The sequence below is a fragment of the Vigna angularis genome, chromosome 9 (genome assembly GCF_016808095.1).
Source record: "Vigna angularis cultivar LongXiaoDou No.4 chromosome 9, ASM1680809v1, whole genome shotgun sequence".
Taxonomy (NCBI): Eukaryota; Viridiplantae; Streptophyta; class Magnoliopsida; order Fabales; family Fabaceae; genus Vigna; species Vigna angularis.
In genome coordinates, this window is record NC_068978.1 from 9,371,234 (window position 1) to 9,394,298 (window position 23,065).

Sequence of the window (23,065 nt, forward strand, 5' to 3'; positions counted from 1 at the left end):
AGACCGGACGGAAGACGATGCCGTCTTCGCTTCGTTGGCCAACGTCGGAGCTGCGGCGGCCGTGAATCGGAACCGGCTGGAGGGGTTGACTAGCTCCGACACGGCCTTCAATGTTGTCCGGCGGCACTCCGGCAAGCACTCCGTTGGACCTCTCTCTCTCGAACTCCCTTTCTCCAACTCTCTCTTGGTCACAGTCTCCCTCTCAACGTTCGCGCTTCTCTATCTACAATCTTCCAAATGAATTTGAAATTTGAAACGCCAATTTGAAAACCCTTTCCACGTTAGATTTCATTTGGTTTTTCATTTTCCACGCGGACCACTCACATTTAGACACATGTCCCGTGTTTAAATGTTGTCAAAAGAGGTTGTTCAAGTATCATTTTCCTTATTCAAATTATCGCCATTAGTCATCATATATGTCCTTATGAAAATTACTATAGACATTTTAGTTGAAGAACTTGTTTGTGATAAATGTAAGTAATATTGAAATATTTTTTTTCTTTTTTTGTGACGTATTTAATCTGGGATTTAAAATGTCTCCATCATCATAAAAAATAGACATTTAATTATCTTTTTAGTCAAATAAAATTTTATTAGATACGACTAAAATAAAATAAATTTTATTAACATTGTTTTATAATATAAATAAAGTTTTATTGGTAATTGCATTCGAAAGCACCAGTGGTCTAGTGGTAGAATAGTACCCTGCCACGGTACAGACCTGGGTTCGATTCCCGGCTGGTGCATTGTTGTGAGAGCTGTGATGATAAAAGCATATGATTGATGGGTCAATCTCTAATTCATCTCATAAACGTAGATGAAATACATGCAGTTCTGAGCTCTCTTTTTTTCTTTTTTTGTGTTTTCTTGGTGTTGGTTCAGAATCTGCAGCTAAATTGTAAATTGGTATACAGTTTGGTGGATCAAACATTAAACAATTATAATGATGGAGAAACCAGGCTGCCAAGCTGGCCAAACTTGACTTGCGAGCTAGCTTGCCAGGCAACCAGGCATGGTGTGCCTGATAGGTACGGGTTTCCAAATTGTAGATGTTCCAGCCTAAATTTTTTGGTCGGGCTGGCGGACTAGTCTGCGAGATCTCATTTTTTTGTCATCCATAATATTATTATATATCATTTATCTTAAACTAAATGTTAAAAAATAATATTTATACTTACGAACTAAATAATCAATATCAAATCGAGGACCAATGATGATAGAAAAAAAATATATATTGAGGTTTCATTTTTGGAAACTAAGTTATAGCTGGCTAAAACAACTTTCATTCCATATTGAAAGTTTATTTTATAGTTGTGTATGATAATTCTATAAGAATCACTATTATCGAAAACACTAATAATTAGATGGAAAATATACTTTGACAACATTTTTTTGACAACATTTTAACATAATCTACGTGTTATTATGTGATTTGTCTAAAATTACGCCACAATAATAATAATAATCATAAACACCAACATGGACCAATCACAGAATAACACGTAGATGGTGTTAAAATGTTGTCAAAGTATCATTATCCTAATTGGATGGAGTAACCATTTTTCTCATTAATTTCAAATTGGAATTTGTATATAGTATGTATCATCCTACAATCACATTTTCAGATCAAATTTGTAAGTTGAGAGTTTGTATTACAATATACCTCTTTGTCTTGGAGTACAATCTCCACTAAAAAGGGAGGTTTGATTTTAGTATAATCTTTAATGAAAATCATCACTTGAGCAATGATATTTCAATTTTTCCTTTCAGGATTCAATTTGGCTATGGTGTGACATTGTTTTTGCACAATAGACATAATAAATAGTGAATGCAAATCGTTAATTTTGCAATGCAAATGATTTCCACAAATGTATATATAGAGTAAGAGAATAGATAATAGGCGCCAAACAACCAGTAGTGGTTTGATTTTCAATTTGAATTGGTTTATGAATTCCTAAACGATTCCTGTATTGTGGTCAACAATTTGCCAAAAAAAAAAAACCAAAGCAAGCATGCAAACGATGCATAAAAACCCTTTTGAACCTTTATATATCACTATAAATGATTAACTACACCTACAAAACAATGCACACAAAACAGAATAGTCTCAATCAGAATAGTTTCTTCAAAAAGGATTTTTTTAAAACTACTTTATTAAATGTTAGATGCAAACCTTTTAAATATGCATTGATCAAGAAGGTTGAATTAAAGATCTTTCGCAAAAAAAAATGCAAAAACTTTTTGTATGACCATTAACATACACAAATGTTGTAAAAAAACCTTAAACAAATTGGGAATAAATAAACCCTAAACAAACCTATTTGCCAAAAAAAAGTAGAATTTCTGGTGGGTCGACTTTATGTTGTTATATATGGGTCGAACTTGTCTCCACATTGTCCTATCAGGCTTGTCTCTTGTTGTGTTTATTGAGATTGTTTCTTGTTAAGCTTGTGTTCACGTTTCTCCTGCTGAGCTTGTAACACTAGTACAATATTTGCTTTTAAACTTGCACAATATACCTCATTTTACACTAAACCGTTGTCTAACAAAACGCGGTGGCAGAAGTGAAATTAAGGGAACCTTATAGGCCTCGGTTTTATGCAGGACCGAAGTAGAACAACGCTACAACCTCGGTTGCAGGAAGAACCGGTGCCTAAAACCCACCTACCAGCCAGGCTTTTGGGCTGACAGGTTTTTGAAAAGGTGATACTACCTCGATGGCATGCAGAATCGAGGCATAAAGCCTCTGTGACACCTGCAACTCCCTGAACACGCATTGAACACGCTTTTACGGCATCGGTCCCTCTTAAACCCGGTGTCAAAAGGTACTTCGACCTCGTTTTGACTGAGGCATATAAGCCTTCTTGGGCTTGGACCTTGGGAAACTTTTCCCCAAATGCCTCTTTCAAGCCAGGAAAACCTAGCACCTCTCCCATTTTTCTCTACGCTAAAATCTCGCTCCTTGCGCTGCCTGCCCCGTCGTATAAGAGACAAAATCATATAAAATACAAAGAGGTTCAAGTTTTTTTCTTCATAAAATATAATTAAAGATAAAAGTATAAAATGTAATTAAGTTTGGTTTCGTTTAAATTAAATATAAAATCTGATATTAAATATTTTGGTTTAAAATCATTGTATAATTGTTAAACATCTTTTATATAAAAAAAAGTTGTAAAATATTAAATATTTAATAATGAAAAGTTGTCGGAAGAAAATACATATACTAGTTTATTTATAATTTTTACATTATCTCTTATTTATATAAACAAATAAGATGATCTTATAGTTATAAAGCACAGTTTCTATCAACTGGCAAGAAGCACCAGTGGTCGAGTGGTAGAATATATAATATATGCACATCTGAGCTTTCTCTTTTTTCCTTTCTTTTTGTTACTTATCTATCAAATGACACAGTTGGAATATGAGATGAGGAAGGTGGAACCAGTTCAAGCTTATGAAGCTCGAACAAATTTCTTAATAAATGGGAAAATTTGTAAATTAGTATACAGTTTGGTGGATCATTGATGAGCCATGCTGCATCTCAACTGCATAATTTCTGCAGACATACTGTAGATCGCAAGTTTAGAGATATATAGTTGAAGTAATGAATCAATAATAATAGATGAGAGACGATATTTGTACTATATGGTGTGGAAGACCGACCGCAAGTGGTCAACACGTTCAATAGGAAGGAATCGATCGGCAGACATTCAGTGGCAGTAATGGATAATAAAGGTGAGTAATTATTACATCACACATATTGCATTTGTGGCTAATCAGCAAGTGATATTAGGCAGATTATGCTGGATATAAGGAAATTAGCAAATGATGAGGCACAAAATATATTACATTAAATGGCATTCAATGACAGTCAATGGGTCAATGGGCTGTACAATTACAAAACCTATAAATACATAACTAATGACCAGGTAAAGTCTGATTTCTGAGATAGATAAAAAACCTTGGAGGACACCTCACTGACTTGAGCGTAAGAGTGTTTTCTTGCAGGTCACCTTGCTGAGCCGATCGGAGAAGAAGAGTTGAGTCATTCGTTGCGCACTTTGGTAGAAAGGAAGCGCGTGGAGCGGAGACCTTGGACCCCATTTCAACATAAACATGATGAGGCACAAATGCAATACGCGTGATGTAATAATTACTCACCTTTATTACCCATTAATGCCACTAAATGTCTGTCGATCGGTTCCTTCCTATTGAGCATGCTGACCACTTCCGGTCGGTCTTCCACACCATATAGTACAATATTCTTCGAGCCTAAAATTTCATGTTTTCTAATACGAACAGTGATTGGTGTAAGAAAAAAATAATGAAAATAACAAAGAATAGTTTTCTAAAATTCTTATCTTCCAAAATATTTTTCCGAATAAGTTATACAATTCTTCTATATTTGTTTATGTTAGTAAATAATACTTTAACAATTAAAATAATCATTTGACCATACAATAATATGAATAAATGATTGATAGGTTAAACGAAGTTATATCTTTATATTATTCCTCAATCAACCATTATTGTTCTAAATCAAGATTCTTCATCCCACCATGAGCACAACCATAGTGTGAACTCCCATAATGACGTTCACATTCCAAATCATAAGTCGTTTCCAACAAGAAAGACAAACTTTGATCTTCCCAGATTTGACGATTTGGATGCCCTCAACTGGATATTTAAACTCCTTCCTATCCCACCTCTCAAAATCCAAATTAATCCCAACGACAATAAAGAGACTCACACCAAAGCAACATGTTAGGAGGGATAAGGGACTTTGCTTTTTGTGCTATGAGAAATTTACTCCCCAGTACAAGTGTCATAACAAGCATTTCATGCTATACCAACTAGAAGAAGGCAACGAAGGGACATATCTAAATCAGGAACAAAATATGATTAAGGAGCAAAGGATAATAATATGCAGTACCTGGAACACCGTTAGAACATCATCTCTCTTTAAATGCAATAAAGTGAACACTAGGATCAGGCACTATCAGATTAAAAGCTCTTGTGCATGGTATGTAGGTACAGGTGTTGATTGATGGTGGTAGCTCAGCAACTTTATTCAACCTAGAATTGCTAAGTTCCTGAAACTACATGTGCATCCAACCCCTGGATTTAGGGTCATGATAGGAAATTTTGATGTTATACAGGTTGAGGGTCGTCTACCTTCTCTAAAGGTATCAATGCAAGGACATTCAATTCAAGTCCCATATGTTTATGTTTTGCATGTGGCATGAGGGAACCTAGTTATAGGAGCTACTTGGTTGAAAACCCTTAAAGCACACATTGCAGATTATGATGCTTTGTTGATCAGGTTTCTACATGAAGTCAAATTTATCACTATCAGAGGAAATGAGGGAGCTAGTCCCCCAACAAGCTCAATTCAACCATATTAAAAGGTTTTTTAATACCGGTGTTGTTGTTGAATGTAATGAACCACCACAACGGAAGCTGCCTCCAAACTTGGAACTTGAATTGCTCCTATTATTACACACATATGCAAGTGTGTTTGACCAGCCCTCAAGTTTGCCCCATCAAAGGGAACAAGATTACTCAATTCCTCTGATGGAAGGAGCTCAACCAATTAAGATAAAACCTTATAGATATTCACACATCCAAAAAGAACAAATTAAGTCCATGATACAACACATATTGGTTAACGACATAATTCAACCAAGTAAGAGTCCTTTCTCTTCCCCAATATTATTAGTTATAAAGAAAGATGACACTTAGAGATTTTGCACTCATTATAGAGCACTAAATGCAATGACTGTGGATTTACGATCGGGCTACCACCAAATCCTTGTAAGACTAGAGGATAGGCATAAGACAAGTCTTAGAACTCACCAAGGGCACTATGAATGGTTGGTCATGCCCTTTGGTTTAACAAATTCTCCAACTACATTTCAAAGCCTAATGAGTGATGTGTTCCAACCTTTCTTGAGGAAATTTGTTTTGGTGTTTTTTTATGACATTTTAGTTTTGAGTAATTTTTCGAATGCTCACTTGCATCACTTGAAACTAGTACTACAAGTCTTACAAAGAGAAAGGTTTAATGCCAAACTTTCAAAATTCTTATTTAGAACTAGAAAGATTAAGGTTTAATTGTTTTCTTTGTCCATAGTTTGACTGCAGTGTGTCAAGTTCGTCCACCCTTTTAAAAAAGTTTTTATTTTGTCCAAAATCTGGTTTAAAAGTTTCAATTTCGTCCAAACGTGGTAAAATTTGTCTCAATCAAGTCCCTTTCGTTAAATACAAACTAACGGGATTAAGTGTTGTTAGTTCATTGGCAAGTATACCAAATCGTTCCAAGTAATAAAGAGTAAGTTCATAGTATTGTTCTCCCAAGGGACTTGTGTAACACATGACAATTCTTCATTTTATAACTCAATTAGACATCAAAATGCGCAAAACAACACAAGAAACTATTTTTGGTATTTTATCAAACAGTTGGTGTGCAAGAAATTTATATTTAAAAGAAACTTCATTGTAATTGGGTTTCATGAATCATATGAATATAAAATTCTGTTCAATATTTCATTATTTCATTCAAACATTCACAACAAGGCATACTAGTCCTAATATCTTAGCAACTAGTTCTAAAATAATATATCAAAATGCTAATCTCTTAGTCAATTTAACATATAATTTGCATTAAGTCTATGCTAAGAATGACCAAGTTATTGAGTCTATCGCTAGATCCCAAACCACTTAGGTGCTCTATCTATGTCCATGTTCAAAGTTACTTCCCAATAAACAAAGACATTCAAATAACATTATATTTCCATACAATAATAGTAAATTCAAGAAAGAGCATATGAACTAACAACGATATATTGAACAAGAAAATTACATCATAGTGAGTTTACATCCAATTCCAACGAAAGAGAAATTTAACTACTCCTAGTCATCTATAACGTAGACATTTGAAGCAATCCCTTGCAACAATGATGTCTTGATGCCTTGAAATAGTCTCCTGACAATCCTGAGATGTTTTCGTTTCTTTTCTCTATTTGGAACTTCTGTCAGCCCTCTTTCTATAAAAGCCAATTCTGATTTAATTAATTCGCTCAATGCACAGTTATCATGCGCTGAGCGAATGATCAACTGCATATCCTTTAACTATCCATAATTTGCTCAGTGAATTGTTTTGGTACGCTGAGCGAATAATAATCTTTTTAGCTGAACGATTTAATGATGGCTTAGCGAGAAACATCTGATAGCACTTCACTAATGTATAAGTTCATGTACAATTGCCTAAACAACTTTCCTACTTCCTATTATAACTTTTCAACGTGGAAAACACATTATTTCATGAATAATTACAACTGTGAACTCATTTATAAGTATGAAACAAGTATTTTTCACACTTATCAATTGTTTGATGGATTATGTGACGGAAGACAATTAAAACATGGCAAAAGAGTATGGTTTAAGTGGCACAAGGAAGGTATACATGGATGTCCCAAGGGAAGAGGAAATTTGAAAAAAGAAAATTGGAAGAGAATATAACAATAGCGGTAGGGTTTTCATCCAATTATAACTAGAATTATATTACGAAATATAATTTTCTCCTAATTATAATTAGGAATTAAGTAAGATTAGGGTTGTATACTTTAATTAAACTCCAAATCTGATTTTCTTAAATTGTAATTAATTTTCTCTAAATTAGTTTTTTTTAATTTCTAATTTTTCCTAAACGGGGGATTCAAAAAAAAGAAAAAGAGAGCTCAGGTGTGCATATGTTTCATCTATGTTTTTTAGATGAAACAGTGATCGACCCATCGATCATATGCTTTTTTCATCACAGCTCTCACAACAATGCACCAGCCGGGAATCGAACCCGGGTCTGTACCGTGGCAGGGTACTATTCTACCACTAGACCACTGGTGCTGCTTGTTACTTGATGGAAACTTTATTTTATATATATAGTTATGATATCATCTAATTTGTTTTCAAATAAAAGAAAATGTAGAAATTATAAACAATCCAGTATATGTATTTTCATGATCAAAATTTAATATTTTACAAGTTTTTTTTTTATAAAAGATGTTTAAAAATTTTATAATGATGAAAAAGTTGATTTAAACCAAAATACAAACCATTGATTTTTTTCTTTCAGATTTTATATTTAATTTAAACCAAACCAAACGTAATTATGTTTTATGAAAAGCAAAAAACCTTGAACCTTTTATTTATTTTGTATTTTATATGATTTTGTCTCTTAAAATATCAATAATTTGAGTAACTATCGATAATTTGATTCAATACAATCAAACACTTAAAATTTAAACTTTAATGTAGTTATTATAAATTTTGATTTCATTAATACTACTCTAATAGCGATTTTAGTTTTAAATAATTAATTTCTATATTTTCATATGAATTTTCTCAGTTTAATTAATAAATGATTACATATTATATTATATAAGTATTTTAGTTAGTTTGTTATAAGGACAAAGTTTTGAATATTTTCAAAGTTTTTAAGGATGAACACTTAGCCCTGAACTATAGCTCATTCAGCACTGACTCTTACTCTAAAAATTGGTGACTTCCACAACAGAAAGACTTATCTGGAATTCTTCACACTATCTCATGATTTTACCCCAAATTTCTTATCCCCTTGCGTTCTCCATGAATGTCATGTAACCCTTGTTTAACACATTTCGTGAATTTTTCTTTTGAAGCCAAACCTAGAGCTCTTCTGAATCCTAGTTATCTATTCGCCTCGTCAAGACCTCGTTTCGTTCACCCTTACCTGTCGCACACTGGAACTTCTGCAAGAAACTTCAAGGTAATTTGAGTTTTATGTTTTCATGTACCAGATTGTGATTTTAGGCCTTTGTTTTAATGGAGAGATTGAATGCATTGCTGAAAACAGTAATTACATATTGATTCCATACGTTAGTTTGAGTCTATGAAATCATACCTTAGTGGTCTAATCACAGTAGGAGAAACCCTGCTTTCTTCGGAGAAACAATTTCGAACTATTGAGAGGCTATTTGGAAAGACAGTATACTATTTTATATGAAACTTCTAAACTATATTTAGTTATCATAATCTTGAAATATAAGACATGAATTAAGAACCATAATTAAATTTTTTACAATAACAATATAATATATTTAAAACCTAGATTACGATCTAATTAGAGTTGCTAATTAAGGTTAATGAAACCATACCCGTGAGAAACAACCACTTAGGATAACTTCAACAACAAAGAAGGAGCCACTGTCTTGCACTCCACCCGTCAGTTGCAAAAGGAGAAAGAGTGTGTGTGTGTGTGCGAGTGAGAGCGAGACCAACTTGAAATTTTTCCTTCTCTTCGAAGGTAGGGAATGGGTTATCCCTCTCTTTTTGCTTTTCTTTTTTCTTCCCTTCATCTCAAAATCTGCTCATGGAAATAATTTCTAACCGAAGGCTGTTTTTTGTTGTTTTTCCTGTTTCACTTGGTGTTATTGTCCTTTGAAAAGTAGTGGATGATATTTAAATTTTAGTGTTGTTCTTTTTGTTTTGTTTAGTTGCATGGTCAAACCTAATTAGTTGAATTTGTTTTCTTCAGGTGAGGTATGGAAGGGTTATGGAATTCCTTGCTTAACCAAAGTTGCTTAAAACCCTTTGGTTTCACTCCAAGACTTGGTTATACTTTCCCAGTGGTTACAACTAGAACTGGGAGTTTAAATCGAAAACCTGAATCCTGCACCCTGAGAAGTAACTGCACACAATTGGGTAGAGACACTGGCACTAGTTCCCAGAGGGTTGGAGTTGATGCACTGGATAATGGTGGTGATGGAGAGGAATCTAATGTGGAGTGGGAATCTGAGTTTCTTGGGGAAGTTGATCCGTTGGGTTACCGGGCTCCCTCTAAAAAAAGGGAAAAAGTGCAGAGGTCAAAGTTGCTTGAAGAAACTGATGAAATGGATTGGTGTGTGAGGGCGAGAAAGAAGGCCCTGAAATCAATTGAAGCAAGGGGCATGAGTCATCTGATTGAAGATTTGGTTACTGTTAAGAAGAAAAAGAAGGACAAGAAGAAGTTGGAAAGCAAGAAGAAAATAATAGTAAAGAAAATTGAGAATATAGAAGATCTTGACTTTAGCTTAGAGGACGAGTTCCCACAGCCTATCAATCCTCTGAATGATGTTGACGATCTGAAAAGGAGAGTGAGTATGTTTTCCAATGGAGTGTTTATAGAAAAGAAGGAAAAAACAAAGGAAGAATTTGTCAATAGGCTTTCTCAATTCTCTGGGCCATCTGATCATAGAAAAGAAGTCAATTTGAACAAAGCAATCACTGAAGCACAGACTGCAGATGATGTTTTAGAGATAACTTATGAAACAATTGTTGCAGTTGCAAAAGGCCTAAGCCCTTCTCCTCTGTCCCCCTTGAACATTGCCACCGCTCTTCATCGCATTGCTAAGAATATGGAGAAGGTTACTATGACGAGAACTCGAAGATTGGCTTTTGCTCGACAAAAGGAGATGTCTATGCTTGTTAGTGTTGCGATGACAGCCTTACCTGAGTGCTCTGCACAAGGAATCTCGAACATATCTTGGGCACTGTCCAAAATTGGAGGTGAACTGCTTTATCTTTCAGAAATGGATAGAATTGCAGAGGTTGCACTGACCAAGGTTGGGGATTTCAACTCCCAAAACATTGCTAATATAGCAGGTGCATTTGCTGCAATGCAGCATTCTGCCCCTGATCTTTTCTCTGAGTTGTCGAAAAGGGCTTCAATCATAATTCACACTTTTCAAGAACAAGAGCTAGCTCAACTTTTATGGGCTTTTGCTTCGCTATATGAGCCAGCTGACCTTGTATTTGATTCTTTAGACATAGTCTTCAAAGATAGTTGCCAATTGAGAGGTTGCACAAGTGAAAAGACATCAAGTAATGATGAACAAATCAGTGTTGACAGAACTGGTGCCCTAAATGGATCTCTGAGCTCTCCTGTACTCACTTTAACGAGGGACCAGCTTGGGACAATAGCTTGGTCCTATGCTGTCTTTGGACAAATGGACAGGAGTTTCTTCTCTCATGTCTGGAAAACTCTCCGCAATTATGAGGAGCAAAGGGTTTCCGAGTTTTACAGGGAGGATATCATGTTTGCTTCTCAAGTTCATCTTGTAAACCAGTGCTTGAAGCTTGAATTCCCACATCTTCAGTTGTCCTTATGTGGTGAGTTTGAGGAGAAAGTTGCCCTTGCTGGAAAAACTAAAAGGTTTAATCAGAAAATAACTTCATCGTTTCAAAAAGAGGTTGGACGCCTACTCATAAGCACTGGCCTTGAATGGGTCAAAGAATATGTTGTGGATGGTTACACTTTGGATGCTGTGCTTGTTGATAAGAAGCTTGCTTTGGAGATTGATGGTCCAACTCATTTCTCGAGAAATACTGGTGTGTATTTGGTTTGTGTATGTCAAATTTGTAACCTTTTGTTCTATAAGATCTAGTTGAATCTTAGCTAATGGGTTTGTTATTTTATATCTCTGCCTATTAGGTGTTCCATTAGGACATACCATGTTAAAACGTCGATACATCACTGCTTGTGGTTGGAAAGTCGCTTCTGTATCCCATCTGGAGGTAAGATCTCTTATTTCATAGATCAAACATATCTCATCTACTTAAATTCCCTGGTATTTTTCTCATACAAAATTAAGAAAAAAAACACATATATCTGTGAAGCTGTCATAGTTTAACTCACATCTTTATTAGTTAGCACACATGCGGGATACGAAACAAGGTATTGTTTGAAAAAAAATTATTCCTGGCAATGTAAATGCCTTTTGGCATACTGTTGGAGGGATTATCTTTCAAATTGCACCCAGCAGAAACATTTTATCATAACCCTCTTGCATCTATATACACCTTTCATTATTCTAAATTTTGTTGAGGAATAACCAATCAAGTTCATCCCAGATGCACCCTAAATTGTCATTTTGTGTATCAAAAACACATTACCTCTTTAACGCTCATTTCTAGAGTAGGAGTTGTTCCTCAGCCAGACAATTTAAGTGTTTTTTATTCATAGGATATTGATTTGTCCCAAAAGAATTTATTGATGATAGTGTTCTTTCTTGCAGTGGGAGGAAACTCAAGGGGCGTTTGAACAAGTAGAGTACCTTAGGAACATCCTAAAAAATCATCTAGATGAGGGATACGCCGAAACTACTCTGACTGGGGTAAAGTGATTAGCCAATGCTGCTTGTCAAGTGTAAGGAGATATCAGATATGTATTTTTTACCAAGCTCCTCTGATAAATTTTAGTAAAGGGGGTTGTATATTTCTTAGAAATATTTCATTTCAAAAGCATAAATTCCATTTCTCCCCATTTTGTTTTGCACTAAAATCACTCTAGTCTCTAAGTTAAACACCAAAATGAATTTGCTTCGTAATATTACACAAGATCCAATTTGACAATTGACAATTCTTAATCAATTTGCTATTCAAGTTAAAATTGCCTGTAATTTGGACCCTAATATTACCAATTACCAAATTAATCTATTTCGTGTATTTAGTCCTTTGGCAACAAAGGATAGCTAGACCATTGTGTTCATTGCAATTTTATAGAGATAATTAAATATTAGACGAGAATATGTAATCAAGAAGAGTACCAGTGGTAGAATAGAACCCTGACACGGTTTAGACTCAGATTCGTTTCCTGTCTGGTGCACATTCAAAAGAGCTTTGATGAAAAATTCTGTCCAATTTGTGGGTCAATTGTTGGTCATCGCACTCAGGTCTATGAAGATAATGTTTCTGAGCTCTCTTTTTTTTTTTTTCTTGAGTTGTCTTTTTTTCACGCACACAACTCTGACAATATCTCAGGTCACAGTCAAAAGATAATCCATGTTTCTGGAGTGCAACTTCTCCTTACCAAACACTATTTTAACATTGCAGAAATCTGTCATAAGACCATCTTTTATTTTGTCTGGATGTTGCTTGAGATTTTCCATGATTAAACATATTTTCTAGCAGGCCATTATTTCTTTACTTGGTAGGGCATATAATTGTTGTCATAATGACACAATGGTGCCTACCAAATTCCAGAACACAAGCATACATTACTTTCAATTTTGTTATAGCTTGAAGCATGGGAGGAAAGGATTGGCTTTGAATTAACCCTTTAACTTCGTTTACGTTTAAGCCTAAGTAAAATTAGTTCCATAGTTTGATTGGGTTAAAGAAGAATATAAAAGAAGTGAAAAATATTATTTCAGAGTGGTTATTAAGAAACAAAGGAAGAAGCGACTTAAAGTTTTTGCTTAACTATATTTAGTACCTTAAATTTGGGACAATTTTTATTTCAGTCCCTCAATTTAAATTTTGTAGTTTTTAGACCCTCTATTGGAAAAATGTTATTTTTGGTTCTTTTTAGTCTTTCAAACTCATTTGGGATGACTAAAGACAGTATTTCGTGAATTTGAAATACTAAAATCGGCAAATTTTAAATTAGGGAACAGAAACTAAAACTAGTCTAAATTTGTGAGATTAAAAATAGGATTTTATTAGTTTTGGGTACCTTCAAAATTAATTTGTTTTGAAATTGGCACCATAAAAAATTATTTAGTATTTTTTATACTTAACATTTAATAGATATATAAATTTGATTTTTTAGTAACTTTATGTAATCATCCAAAATAATTATTTGCAAGTATGTTGGTTTTTGGAGTTCAAGATTGCCATGTTAACACCATTTATTCAAAATACCTAGAAAAATTACTATCTAAACCGACTTTATTTTGTTAACACCTCCCTACTAATGGTTTTATTTTAGTCCTTTATCTATTGTAATATATGTTAGTCTATCGTTAGACACAGTCAGAGGGCTTGCACAATGACAATGCCTAGCCATGCTCATAACATGACCTACTCGTATCTACTAAAATCTACACTCATCTGCATTACCATTGTTGTTTCTCTTGGCTCTTCCATTTGCTTCATTTTGCGACTATGAGCTTAGATTACAACTAAGGTAAGAACTGGATCTCTCCATTTTTGTATTTGTATTATGTTGTTATATTTTTCTTCAATATTTTATCACGTTCTCTTGTTTTGTAACAAGTGATTGAATCGGTTTAGTATTGGTCCTTCGTATTATTTTCCCCGTCAATTTTCCTTCTTCCATGGACCGTTGGACTGCCAATCTATTCTACCCCTGATGGCAAACCTGCAGTCGCTCTCACTTTCTCACGTGCCAATGCTCTCACCCATGTAGGTTCTATTCCTTCAGCTCTCAAGTAAAGCTTCTGCCTACTGAATTTTTTTCGTTGATGTTATTTTGTTTGTTTTTTTTTTTTTCTTTTTTCTGTTCTGTTGGATGCTCTACCCATGCACTAGAAGCAGCGCCATCTTACCAAATTCCGAACTTTATTGTTGCTTTTAATTATATTCTTTCAATTTCAATAACGCACGTGAATTCATTGAAACCTGATCATGAACACCGTTTCATGAAGTGGGCACATTCAATTTCGATGCTATGCTAAGAAACTGAATCTGCTGTGTTTTTATTCGTATTCTGATATTTCAATTAAATTTTTATGGTGTTTAATGAAATAGGTAATTTGGGAGGTGGTTCATTTGTGAATTTAAACGCAATATCTGATATTGATATATGGTTCTGGCCTGGGTCTTGCATAATATATCCCCTTCTCTGTGCTGATAATGGGTAAAAAGCTAAAAAGGAACCAAAGTTTGCTATTGTGAAAAAGGTTGTCACTTCCAGGAAAATCTATAGGTTAGGTTTTTCTTTCTCTCGCCGAATGCTGATTCCTTCATTGTTCTTGGTTTTGTTCTATTATCAATTCTTGAAATCCTATCTAATTCAGCTACAAAGAAGAGGTTTTGAACTCAAGAAAAATCTTATGAAGGAAAAGTTACCCAGAGACAAATAAGGTTCGATTCTCACTCCTTGCCTTCCCTTTTAATTGGTTCTGAATTTATTGCTTTCTCTCTTTCTCCGTTGGTTTGAATTTGTATTATTTAGTCCTAGTCATTCTGCGGCAACTTGCGTACCGGATTTTGCTGGATACCAATTTCTAAATCCAGATTAGAGTGAGTGTGCTTTGTTTTGCCTTAATATATTCCTTTTGTTTCTCTCTTTCAATTAAACAAATGATCATTCTGGTTATACATACGCAATTTTCCATGGAATACACAGTTCAAATTTGCAGTCTGTGATATGTTTACAATTGTATGTAGATAGCTTGCGCTAATGCATATCACGTTCATGATCTAACACTAACACTATTACGGGATAAAAATACTAAAGCATTTCAGTTATGTATGGCAGACTTTTGTAGTGTATGTCTGTTTCTCACACAACCTTTTATCAAATTCTCATCAGATCAGTAGGGGCTCAGGTACAAATTTGAATAAATCACCTAGTGTTAGGGAACTAATTGTATATAAGAGGAGGGGAAAAGCCACATAGCCTAACTGCCAAGGCAGTTAGGAAGCAGGGGGTTGGGTTTCTGTTAGTTCTGTTAGTAGTTTGTATAAAAGGAGGGTAGGAGTTGTATAGGGGAGTTTTTTGGAGTCTTTTAGTCAACAGGAACGTTTTGGTCCTGTAGGGGGAGGTTAAGCTCTCTTTTACTCATTTGTATCCCGTATTCTTGATTGGTTGGTAATACAAAGAGGTTATACAGTCAGAATTGTGAGTTTTCTGTGAGCGTAAACTGGGTTTCCAATAGGTTCTTGAATAAAGAACCTATCACCTAGGGAATAACATCTTTTTAAACAAATTTACGAAGGTTGTCTCTTAATCTAGTAGAGGAAAGAAGTTATATTACTATGGTTTTATATGTCCCTTTTATGCATAACATAATTGCCAAGTATCCTCAATTTGAGAGAATACTAATAAATGTACCTATGCTGACAACGGCCTTGTTTAGAGTTTTACTCAGGTGTCTTTTTTTTTTTTTTGAGCTAAATTCCAGAAGCACCTGGTAGCAATTTGATTACTGATAAATGGCTCTTCAGGCTGGATGAGAAATAGTCTATTTACTGTTCTTTTTACTTGAATTAGGATCCTGAGGAATGGTAAAACAAATTTTCATTTATTTTTTGTTCAACAGTGAAGGCAAGAGCCTTCATAATAAGATGATGGTAAACTTTTCTGAACCTTGTAAATTTCCTACCATTTGGGATTATGATATCTTTTTAGATCTCAACAGTATATGGTCATCTACATCAGTAAACAAATGATTATTTCTACACTGAGATGTAAATTGAATAATTGGTAGTAATAACATATCTTTATATCTGCTCTCCAGTGTTGTGATTTGGAACTATGAAAAATGTAGCAATTTTTTTATCACAATATTGAATTCATAACCAAGACATACGTATCAGTGAGGATTACTCTCTTCATTCTTTATGGTAATGGAACTCCCCCAAATCCTTTGGTTTTGCAATGTATATTCAATAATCATTTAAGTGAACCATTTTGTTAATTAAAACACATTTGCTGCTTATTTATTGTGTTCCCCCTTTTATTTATGCAAACTATTTTCTAGGAAACAGGCACAAGTGCTAATTGTTGCAACATGTGATCGGGACTTTAAGAGTAGAATTCGGAAGGTAAAGTCATTTTTTACTTTTCATGTCTGTTTTGTTTTGATATTTGGATTTCTGTATTACAGATTCCTGGTGTTCCAATAATGTTCATTGCTAAATACAGATGCTCTATTGAGAACCAACAATTGGTGGTGGTAGATATTCTTTAGTGAAATTTATAACACGCTTAACTACAAATTTTTGAACTTAGTTACCCAAATTTGCATAGCTTTTTTAAATAAACTATATTAATTAAGCTTCGTTGACGTTTGTTCGTGAACTCCAAAGCTGTTTCGTAAATACACAACATATTTGGCAATTTTGAACAATGAAACGTTCACGATGACTTTTGAAATCAACACTTTATTGTGTAGAGCATTGTGTGAACCAAAAGCTGGGTGCTTTACTTTGAGATGTTGAGTTGTTGCTTCATTTTTTCCAGGAAAGTTCTATCATGCATCAATTGCAAGAAGACTTTTTGTGATGACACAATGGTACTGACTTTAGTAAGTTCCCTTTTAATTTGGATGCACATGCCAACAAACAAATGTGTCATAATAACTCTTTCGAAAAGAAGGAATATATATATATATATATATATATATATATATATATATATTCTCTTTTAGATGTAATTTAGTTTCAAGATCGTCATAAATTATATATTTTTAATTGAGTTATTATTATTATGGTAATTTAAATATTAAATTTTGGTATATTTTAGTTACAAAATAAATCAGTAAATCCTAAATCATCCATTGGGGTTCCATATTTAATCACATCTTACATACACAAATCCCAAACTAAATACCAAAACTTTTATTAACAAAATTTACAATAATCTCATTCTCAAACAAAAGAACACAATTTTGTTAATAGGATCTAAAAGATAGAATTACATAATAAATCATTATACAAGAAATATTGTAGCATTTGAAAGCAATTAATCACTTGTTTTGGATGCTCATACCCCTTAAAACATTTATAGTATAATTATAGTGACTCTTGTCTCTTTACTCATCATTCTTATAAACATTTACATATGACACATTTTCATTCATTCTCTTATCCCGAACCAAGATATGGAACACTCCCATATGGTTAATCTGGTTTCCCTTATAATTTACTAAAAAGGCAAGAAATTGAACAATCTCCTATTTATATGCTAACAAGTTCTTTTTTTCTCATTTTTAACAGTCTAACTTTGTTATTTTTTTATTTTATGAAAATAAAAGATGTACATTTTTTGGTTTAGTTCCTAAAGTAATTTGAAAAGTGCTTGTTATGTAGGTGAATGAAGAACAAAAAAAAAGGTTGTATAAAAATAGGGCCATACGACCGTCTGGAAAAGAAGTGTTTGGTTTTCAAGAATATGCTTTTTTAGAAAATGAATTAAAAATAATAAAAGTTTTATTTGTTAGTCATAAATTATTTTTAAATGTTCACATAAGTTTCTTATTACAAAAAAAAAGGTGATTTTACTACAATATATATATATATATATATATATATATATATATATATCACATTAAATGATTTTATAAAAGAAAATGGTATTTTTTTAATTTAAATACAATTTTTTTTAAAATTCGGAAACAAGATTAATAAATATTTCTTAAGAACATTTTCTAAACGTTAAATTAAAAAACATAAAAGAGCAAATATTCTTATTTTCAAATTTTAAGGAAACTAAATGTTTTTTTTATAAAGTACCAAACACCACAATCACATCCTCCCAATATTAAAGTTTTCATCTTCAGTAAAATTCGTACGTAAATAATTAAATACTAAAAAGTTATGAAAGTAATAATTATATTTACAAAGCAATTTATCTTATAATATATTTTAATTTTAATAAATACTTTTATTAATTTCTATAGTCAATATTTTAATAGTATTCGTGGTTTTTGTTTTTTAGTTTTGAGATAAACACATCATAAAAGAGAGTTTTGCTTTCTTTTTTTAAGAAGAGGGTATTTTTAGAAATACATATCTAAGCATACATATCTAGAAATCCATATGTAAATGCATAAATATTAAAATCATTACTTACCCAAAGATTTATATTGATTTACAAGGAAGTATTATTTTCAAAGGAAATAAATAATTGTTATTAGGAGTCAAACTTTGACCCTAATCACATAATAAAATAACATTAGTGTATTCAACATGTAAGTTATTTGAAAATATGTTTGAAACAATGTTTATCACACTTTTGGTATATAAATTGGATATTTGTTAGTGACTGAAGATGCAAAACCTTATTTTAGTTGTGATTCATGGTAAACACAATGGGAATGTAGAAAGCAATTTAAAGAGAAGACGTAAAAGCTTTTTTCTTTTTCATTCATACTTAGCTGAATGAGTCATCTCCTACTCAAAAGCTGAGAAAATGTTAAAAGTTCAGATAATGTTAAAAAATTCAAAACAAATATTGTGCCGACATTTTTTTTTTTTTCTTATTTTGTTCCCTATGTTAATAATATGATATTTATTTTTTAGACCGAGTTAGTATAACATTAATGCTATCAAATTACAATTAGATACTTATATATAACAAATAATAATTAAATGAAATGACATGTAAAATTGTAAAAGATATAATGAAAGATAATAAATAAATACACTTTTAAAGAATTGGAAGAGATTCAGGCATCTTTTAGGAAAATTTTCATAAAATTTATGTGTAAATTACGAAAATGAGATAACTAACTTAAAATTTATGAAAGTTATCATGAATTCTGACGATTTATCGATTAAAGTTATCTGACAAATTTTTCATAAAATTATAAAGGTTTAATTGCTTGCATTGTCCCTAGTTTGGCTGCAACGTGTCAAAGTAGTCCATCTTTTTAAAAAAATTTCAATTACGTACAAACTTGGTTTAAAAGTGTCAATTTCGTCCAAACGTATGTAAAATTTGCTTCAATCAAGTCTCTTCCGTTAAATTCACCAAAACGGACGTTAATTTTTTAGTTCTCTCTCCTCTGCTCCTCTGCTTCTCTGCTCTGCTCCTCTGGACATTATAAAATAATATAATGATAATATAAAATATAAAATAATACATTAAGCAATTATTAGAAAATTTGAAAATATTATGCATATATATTAAATGAAAAAAACAGTATACGTGGACTAAGTTATACAGAACTTCTGCACAGAGTAATGATTGTGGATGAAACTCTCATTTCTCATATATTTATACTTGGTTTTAGTTTATCTTACAAAAACATGAAAACTAAATCTAAACAAAAAGTATTCTTTTCACACCCATTTTCTGCTTCATTCGATAATTGCTTTTCGTAGTAAAATATTATATTAAAATAATAACAATAAATATAATTAAAATATTATAATTCGTAGTAAAATATTATCTAAAAATCAAATAATTCATTTTTCTGTTCTTTAACTAAAAAGGTATTTACAAAATTATTTATTTTGGTATAATATTGGTTGAACTGTTTTTACATATTTTCATTTTCTTTAAAAAAGAATTATACGTTTTGTGTTAATTATATATATATATAATTTATCGTCATTAAAAGTATATTAAAAATATATATAAGATAATAGGATAAATCATATATATTTAAAATAATTTATTAATTAATTTATTTACTAAAATAGTTTTAAGATAATAAAATATAAGATAGATATTTATATTTGAGATTAATAAAATTATTTTACTTTAAAATACACACATATTTTAATTAATAGATACCGTATAACTTTAATTTTTTCTTTCAATTAACAGGCACAATTCTCTATTAATAAATCATATGTAGCATATTGGTAAAAAAAAAGTGGAATAATAATTTAGATAAAATCATTTAGTTACATCATGATCATAAAATGTAAATATTAAATATAAGTGAAAAACATTTTACTAAAGGAGCAGCAGAGCATAGCAGCAGAGAAGCAGAGGAGAGAGAAAAAAAAATTAACGTCCGTTTATGTGGATTTAACGGAAGAGACTTGATTGAAGCAAATTTTACATACGTTTGGACAAAATTGACACTTTTAAACCAAGTTTGGACGTAATTGAAACTTTTTTAAAAAGATGGACTAACTTGACACGTTGCAGCCAAACTGTGGACAATGCAAGCAATTAAACCAATTATAAAATATGAAGTTATTACAACTCATAATAATTATTTTATAAATATATAAATGAAAGTCATTAACAATAATGAGAATTTTTATTTTATAAGATATCGTGACAACTTTCGATTGAAACTAAAATAATTCAAATTTATAATAACTTTTATTTAATACATTTATAAAGAAATTCTACAGTAACTTCACATTTTCATAATTTTATAAAAAAAAAACATAATTAGCACCTTCAGTTAAAAAAATGTGACGTACTCCTAATGTGTAATTTTAAATTAACTATCTCATTTTTATAATTTACAGAAGAATTACCCAATTTCTTTTAATTTGCCGGCAAATTTAGCTATCTCCATTCTTACAAAAAAAAAAAAACCTATATATATAGGCTTTAAACAAGGAGAAAATGCGGCGCAACGGTCGGCAGTTTGAAATTAGAAGTAAAACACCTTGGCTTCAAAAAAGAAGATCCTTTTCTTATTCCCTTTCTCACATTATCCGAACAAACAAAACCACTTCTCATGGCCACCCAATCAACTACTATCCAGCTCACCCTTCTCTCAGCGGAAGGTCTTCACGTCAGGGGAAAACCGGCCAACACCAACGTCTTCGCGGTGGTTCGCGCTGACTCCATTGCCAGCCACACGACGGCGACGGCCACGGAGAGCAACGGGTCGCTGTCCTGGGAGGAGACGTTTTCGTTGAAGGTGGGGCCTTACGCGAGGTGCCTGACGATTGAAGTGAAGTGCAGGACGGGAGCGGGAGAGAGAGACGTCGGCGTGGCAAGAATCGCGCTTTCGGATTTTCTTGGAAGGTCAGTGCCCGGCAATAGATTGCAGTTGTGCTACAGGTTGAGGGACTGGGATGGGAGAGAAAACGGGACCGTTAATTTCTCCGTCAGAGTGGTGGCGCCGCCACAGCCGCACGCCGCCGCGGACCAGAATGGTTGTGAGTCGTCGTTGGGTGGAGTTGTTACCGGCATTCCCGTTTGGTTGGAGGAGTCAGAGACAAGTAACAGGAGCAATATTTGATTCGTTGAAATGTTTGGTATCTTTTAGGTTTTGAGTTGATGGACAACAAACAAGTTGGTCGTTTTGTTTCTGTTTATTTGACTTTGAATATGTCGGAGCTTTCTAGGTTTTCCTTTAATGTATTTTTAACTCCTTGTGTTCTGACTTTCTAGTTTTAAGTTAAAAATGATTATTTCATCTACACAATTTTTTTTTCACTTGATATTATTCTTTTTACATTTTTTTTAAATATAAAAGTTTTTTTTAAAAAAAATTGTAATGTATCAATGAATATAAATGTGTGTTATTATTACTTTTCTAAGTTTTATTTTTTAAAATTACTCTTTCTTATTTTTCAAAAATATAAAAATTTATTCTTGTGATATATGTGACATTTAAATCTAATCCAACGATAATTTTATTAAGTACTGACATCAACAACAAAGTATAACATGTAAGTTTATTTATGCTTGATACTTGAGAGAGAGAGAATTTGATACTATTTTCTCTTCTTGGTGTGAATATGTTAGTTCAAGGTTTTGAGATTCGATAACATGTAATATGGTGTGATTGATGTTTTTGAATTGGTTGAATTCTATAATAAGTAATATCGTTTAAGGGGCTAAGATGATGTTTAAATAATAGGTTAAGATTCAATGAGGGATAAATATAATCATATTTTTTCTTTTCTCAGATTTTTATCAATTCTCTTTTTTGAAGTAGATATTGTTTATACAAATTGTTCTAGTGAATAAGTTTTTCGGTCAAATTTAAGCAATGTGTTTTTAGTGGTGAGGTGTGAGTGTGTTGGTTTATACAAGATGTTATGAGTTAGGATGCACTGAGACTATGATAAGATTGTATTATTATTGATGATTATTTGATAAAAGAAATGTATTTGTATGATATATATTTTTTATATTCTATGTGATCTTTATGATGTCAAAGATTTTTACACAATGATCCTTCCTTAGTTGTGTATAGTAGTTTTTTTATAAATATGTAATGAGAGATTTTGAAATAATATAATATTTGTATTACATAGTTTAAAAATTAAGATTTAAAATTATTTAAATATTTTTTTCGAAACGATTTTTAAAACCAAAATCGTAATGGAGTTTTTATTTTATATTTAATTAATGTAAGACTTAAAAAATTAGATGATAAAACAAACAAATTCGATGAGTTTAAGTGCTCTGTCAAAAATGAGTTGGATCGGATTCACTTATTAATTGAAAATGAATTGAATTTTACAATTCAGTTTGGCATGCTATCCAGCTGATATATCTGTTTTTTTTTGTCATCGAAAGTTTAATATCACATAGAAATAGAATGAAATTGTTCATTTTTTACATGAAAATGATGATCATCGACTATCAAAC

At 32.2% G+C, this 23,065-nt stretch overlaps 2 protein-coding genes and 2 non-coding genes across 6 annotated transcripts; 3 read left to right on the forward strand and 1 right to left on the reverse strand.

Annotated features, from left to right (window-relative positions):
* Positions 1-675: 675 nt before the first annotated feature.
* TRNAG-GCC (transfer RNA glycine (anticodon GCC)) lies at positions 676-746 on the forward strand. Its single transcript has one exon. It is a non-coding gene; the product is annotated as a tRNA-Gly (tRNA).
* Positions 747-7,831: 7,085 nt separating this feature from the next.
* TRNAG-GCC (transfer RNA glycine (anticodon GCC)) lies at positions 7,832-7,902 on the reverse strand. Its single transcript has one exon. It is a non-coding gene; the product is annotated as a tRNA-Gly (tRNA).
* Positions 7,903-8,490: 588 nt separating this feature from the next.
* On the forward strand, positions 8,491-21,904 carry LOC108347737 (RAP domain-containing protein, chloroplastic). Of its 3 annotated transcripts, none has more exons than XR_008245293.1 (9): positions 8,491-8,803; positions 9,572-11,403; positions 11,507-11,589; positions 12,090-14,220; positions 14,566-14,743; positions 14,835-14,901; positions 16,524-16,587; positions 17,006-17,069; positions 21,062-21,904. XR_008245293.1 is itself a non-coding variant. In XM_017587169.2 (4 exons), the coding sequence occupies exons 2-4, from the start codon at positions 9,579-9,581 to the stop codon at positions 12,195-12,197; spliced, it is 2,016 nt and encodes a 671-aa protein (XP_017442658.2). In that variant the 5' UTR covers positions 9,200-9,340; positions 9,572-9,578; the 3' UTR covers positions 12,198-12,337. The 3 variants fall into 3 exon arrangements, 1 of the variants encoding a protein (XP_017442658.2); XR_008245294.1 differs by having other exon boundaries at positions 16,531-16,587; XM_017587169.2 differs by lacking the exons at positions 8,491-8,803; positions 14,566-14,743; positions 14,835-14,901; ... (1 more) ...; positions 17,006-17,069; positions 21,062-21,904 and adding an exon at positions 9,200-9,340 and having other exon boundaries at positions 12,090-12,337.
* Positions 21,195-21,704, forward strand: LOC108346377 (BON1-associated protein 1). The gene has a single exon (XM_017585459.2). The coding sequence runs from the start codon at positions 21,195-21,197 to the stop codon at positions 21,702-21,704; it is 510 nt and encodes a 169-aa protein (XP_017440948.1).
* Positions 21,905-23,065: the final 1,161 nt, after the last annotated feature.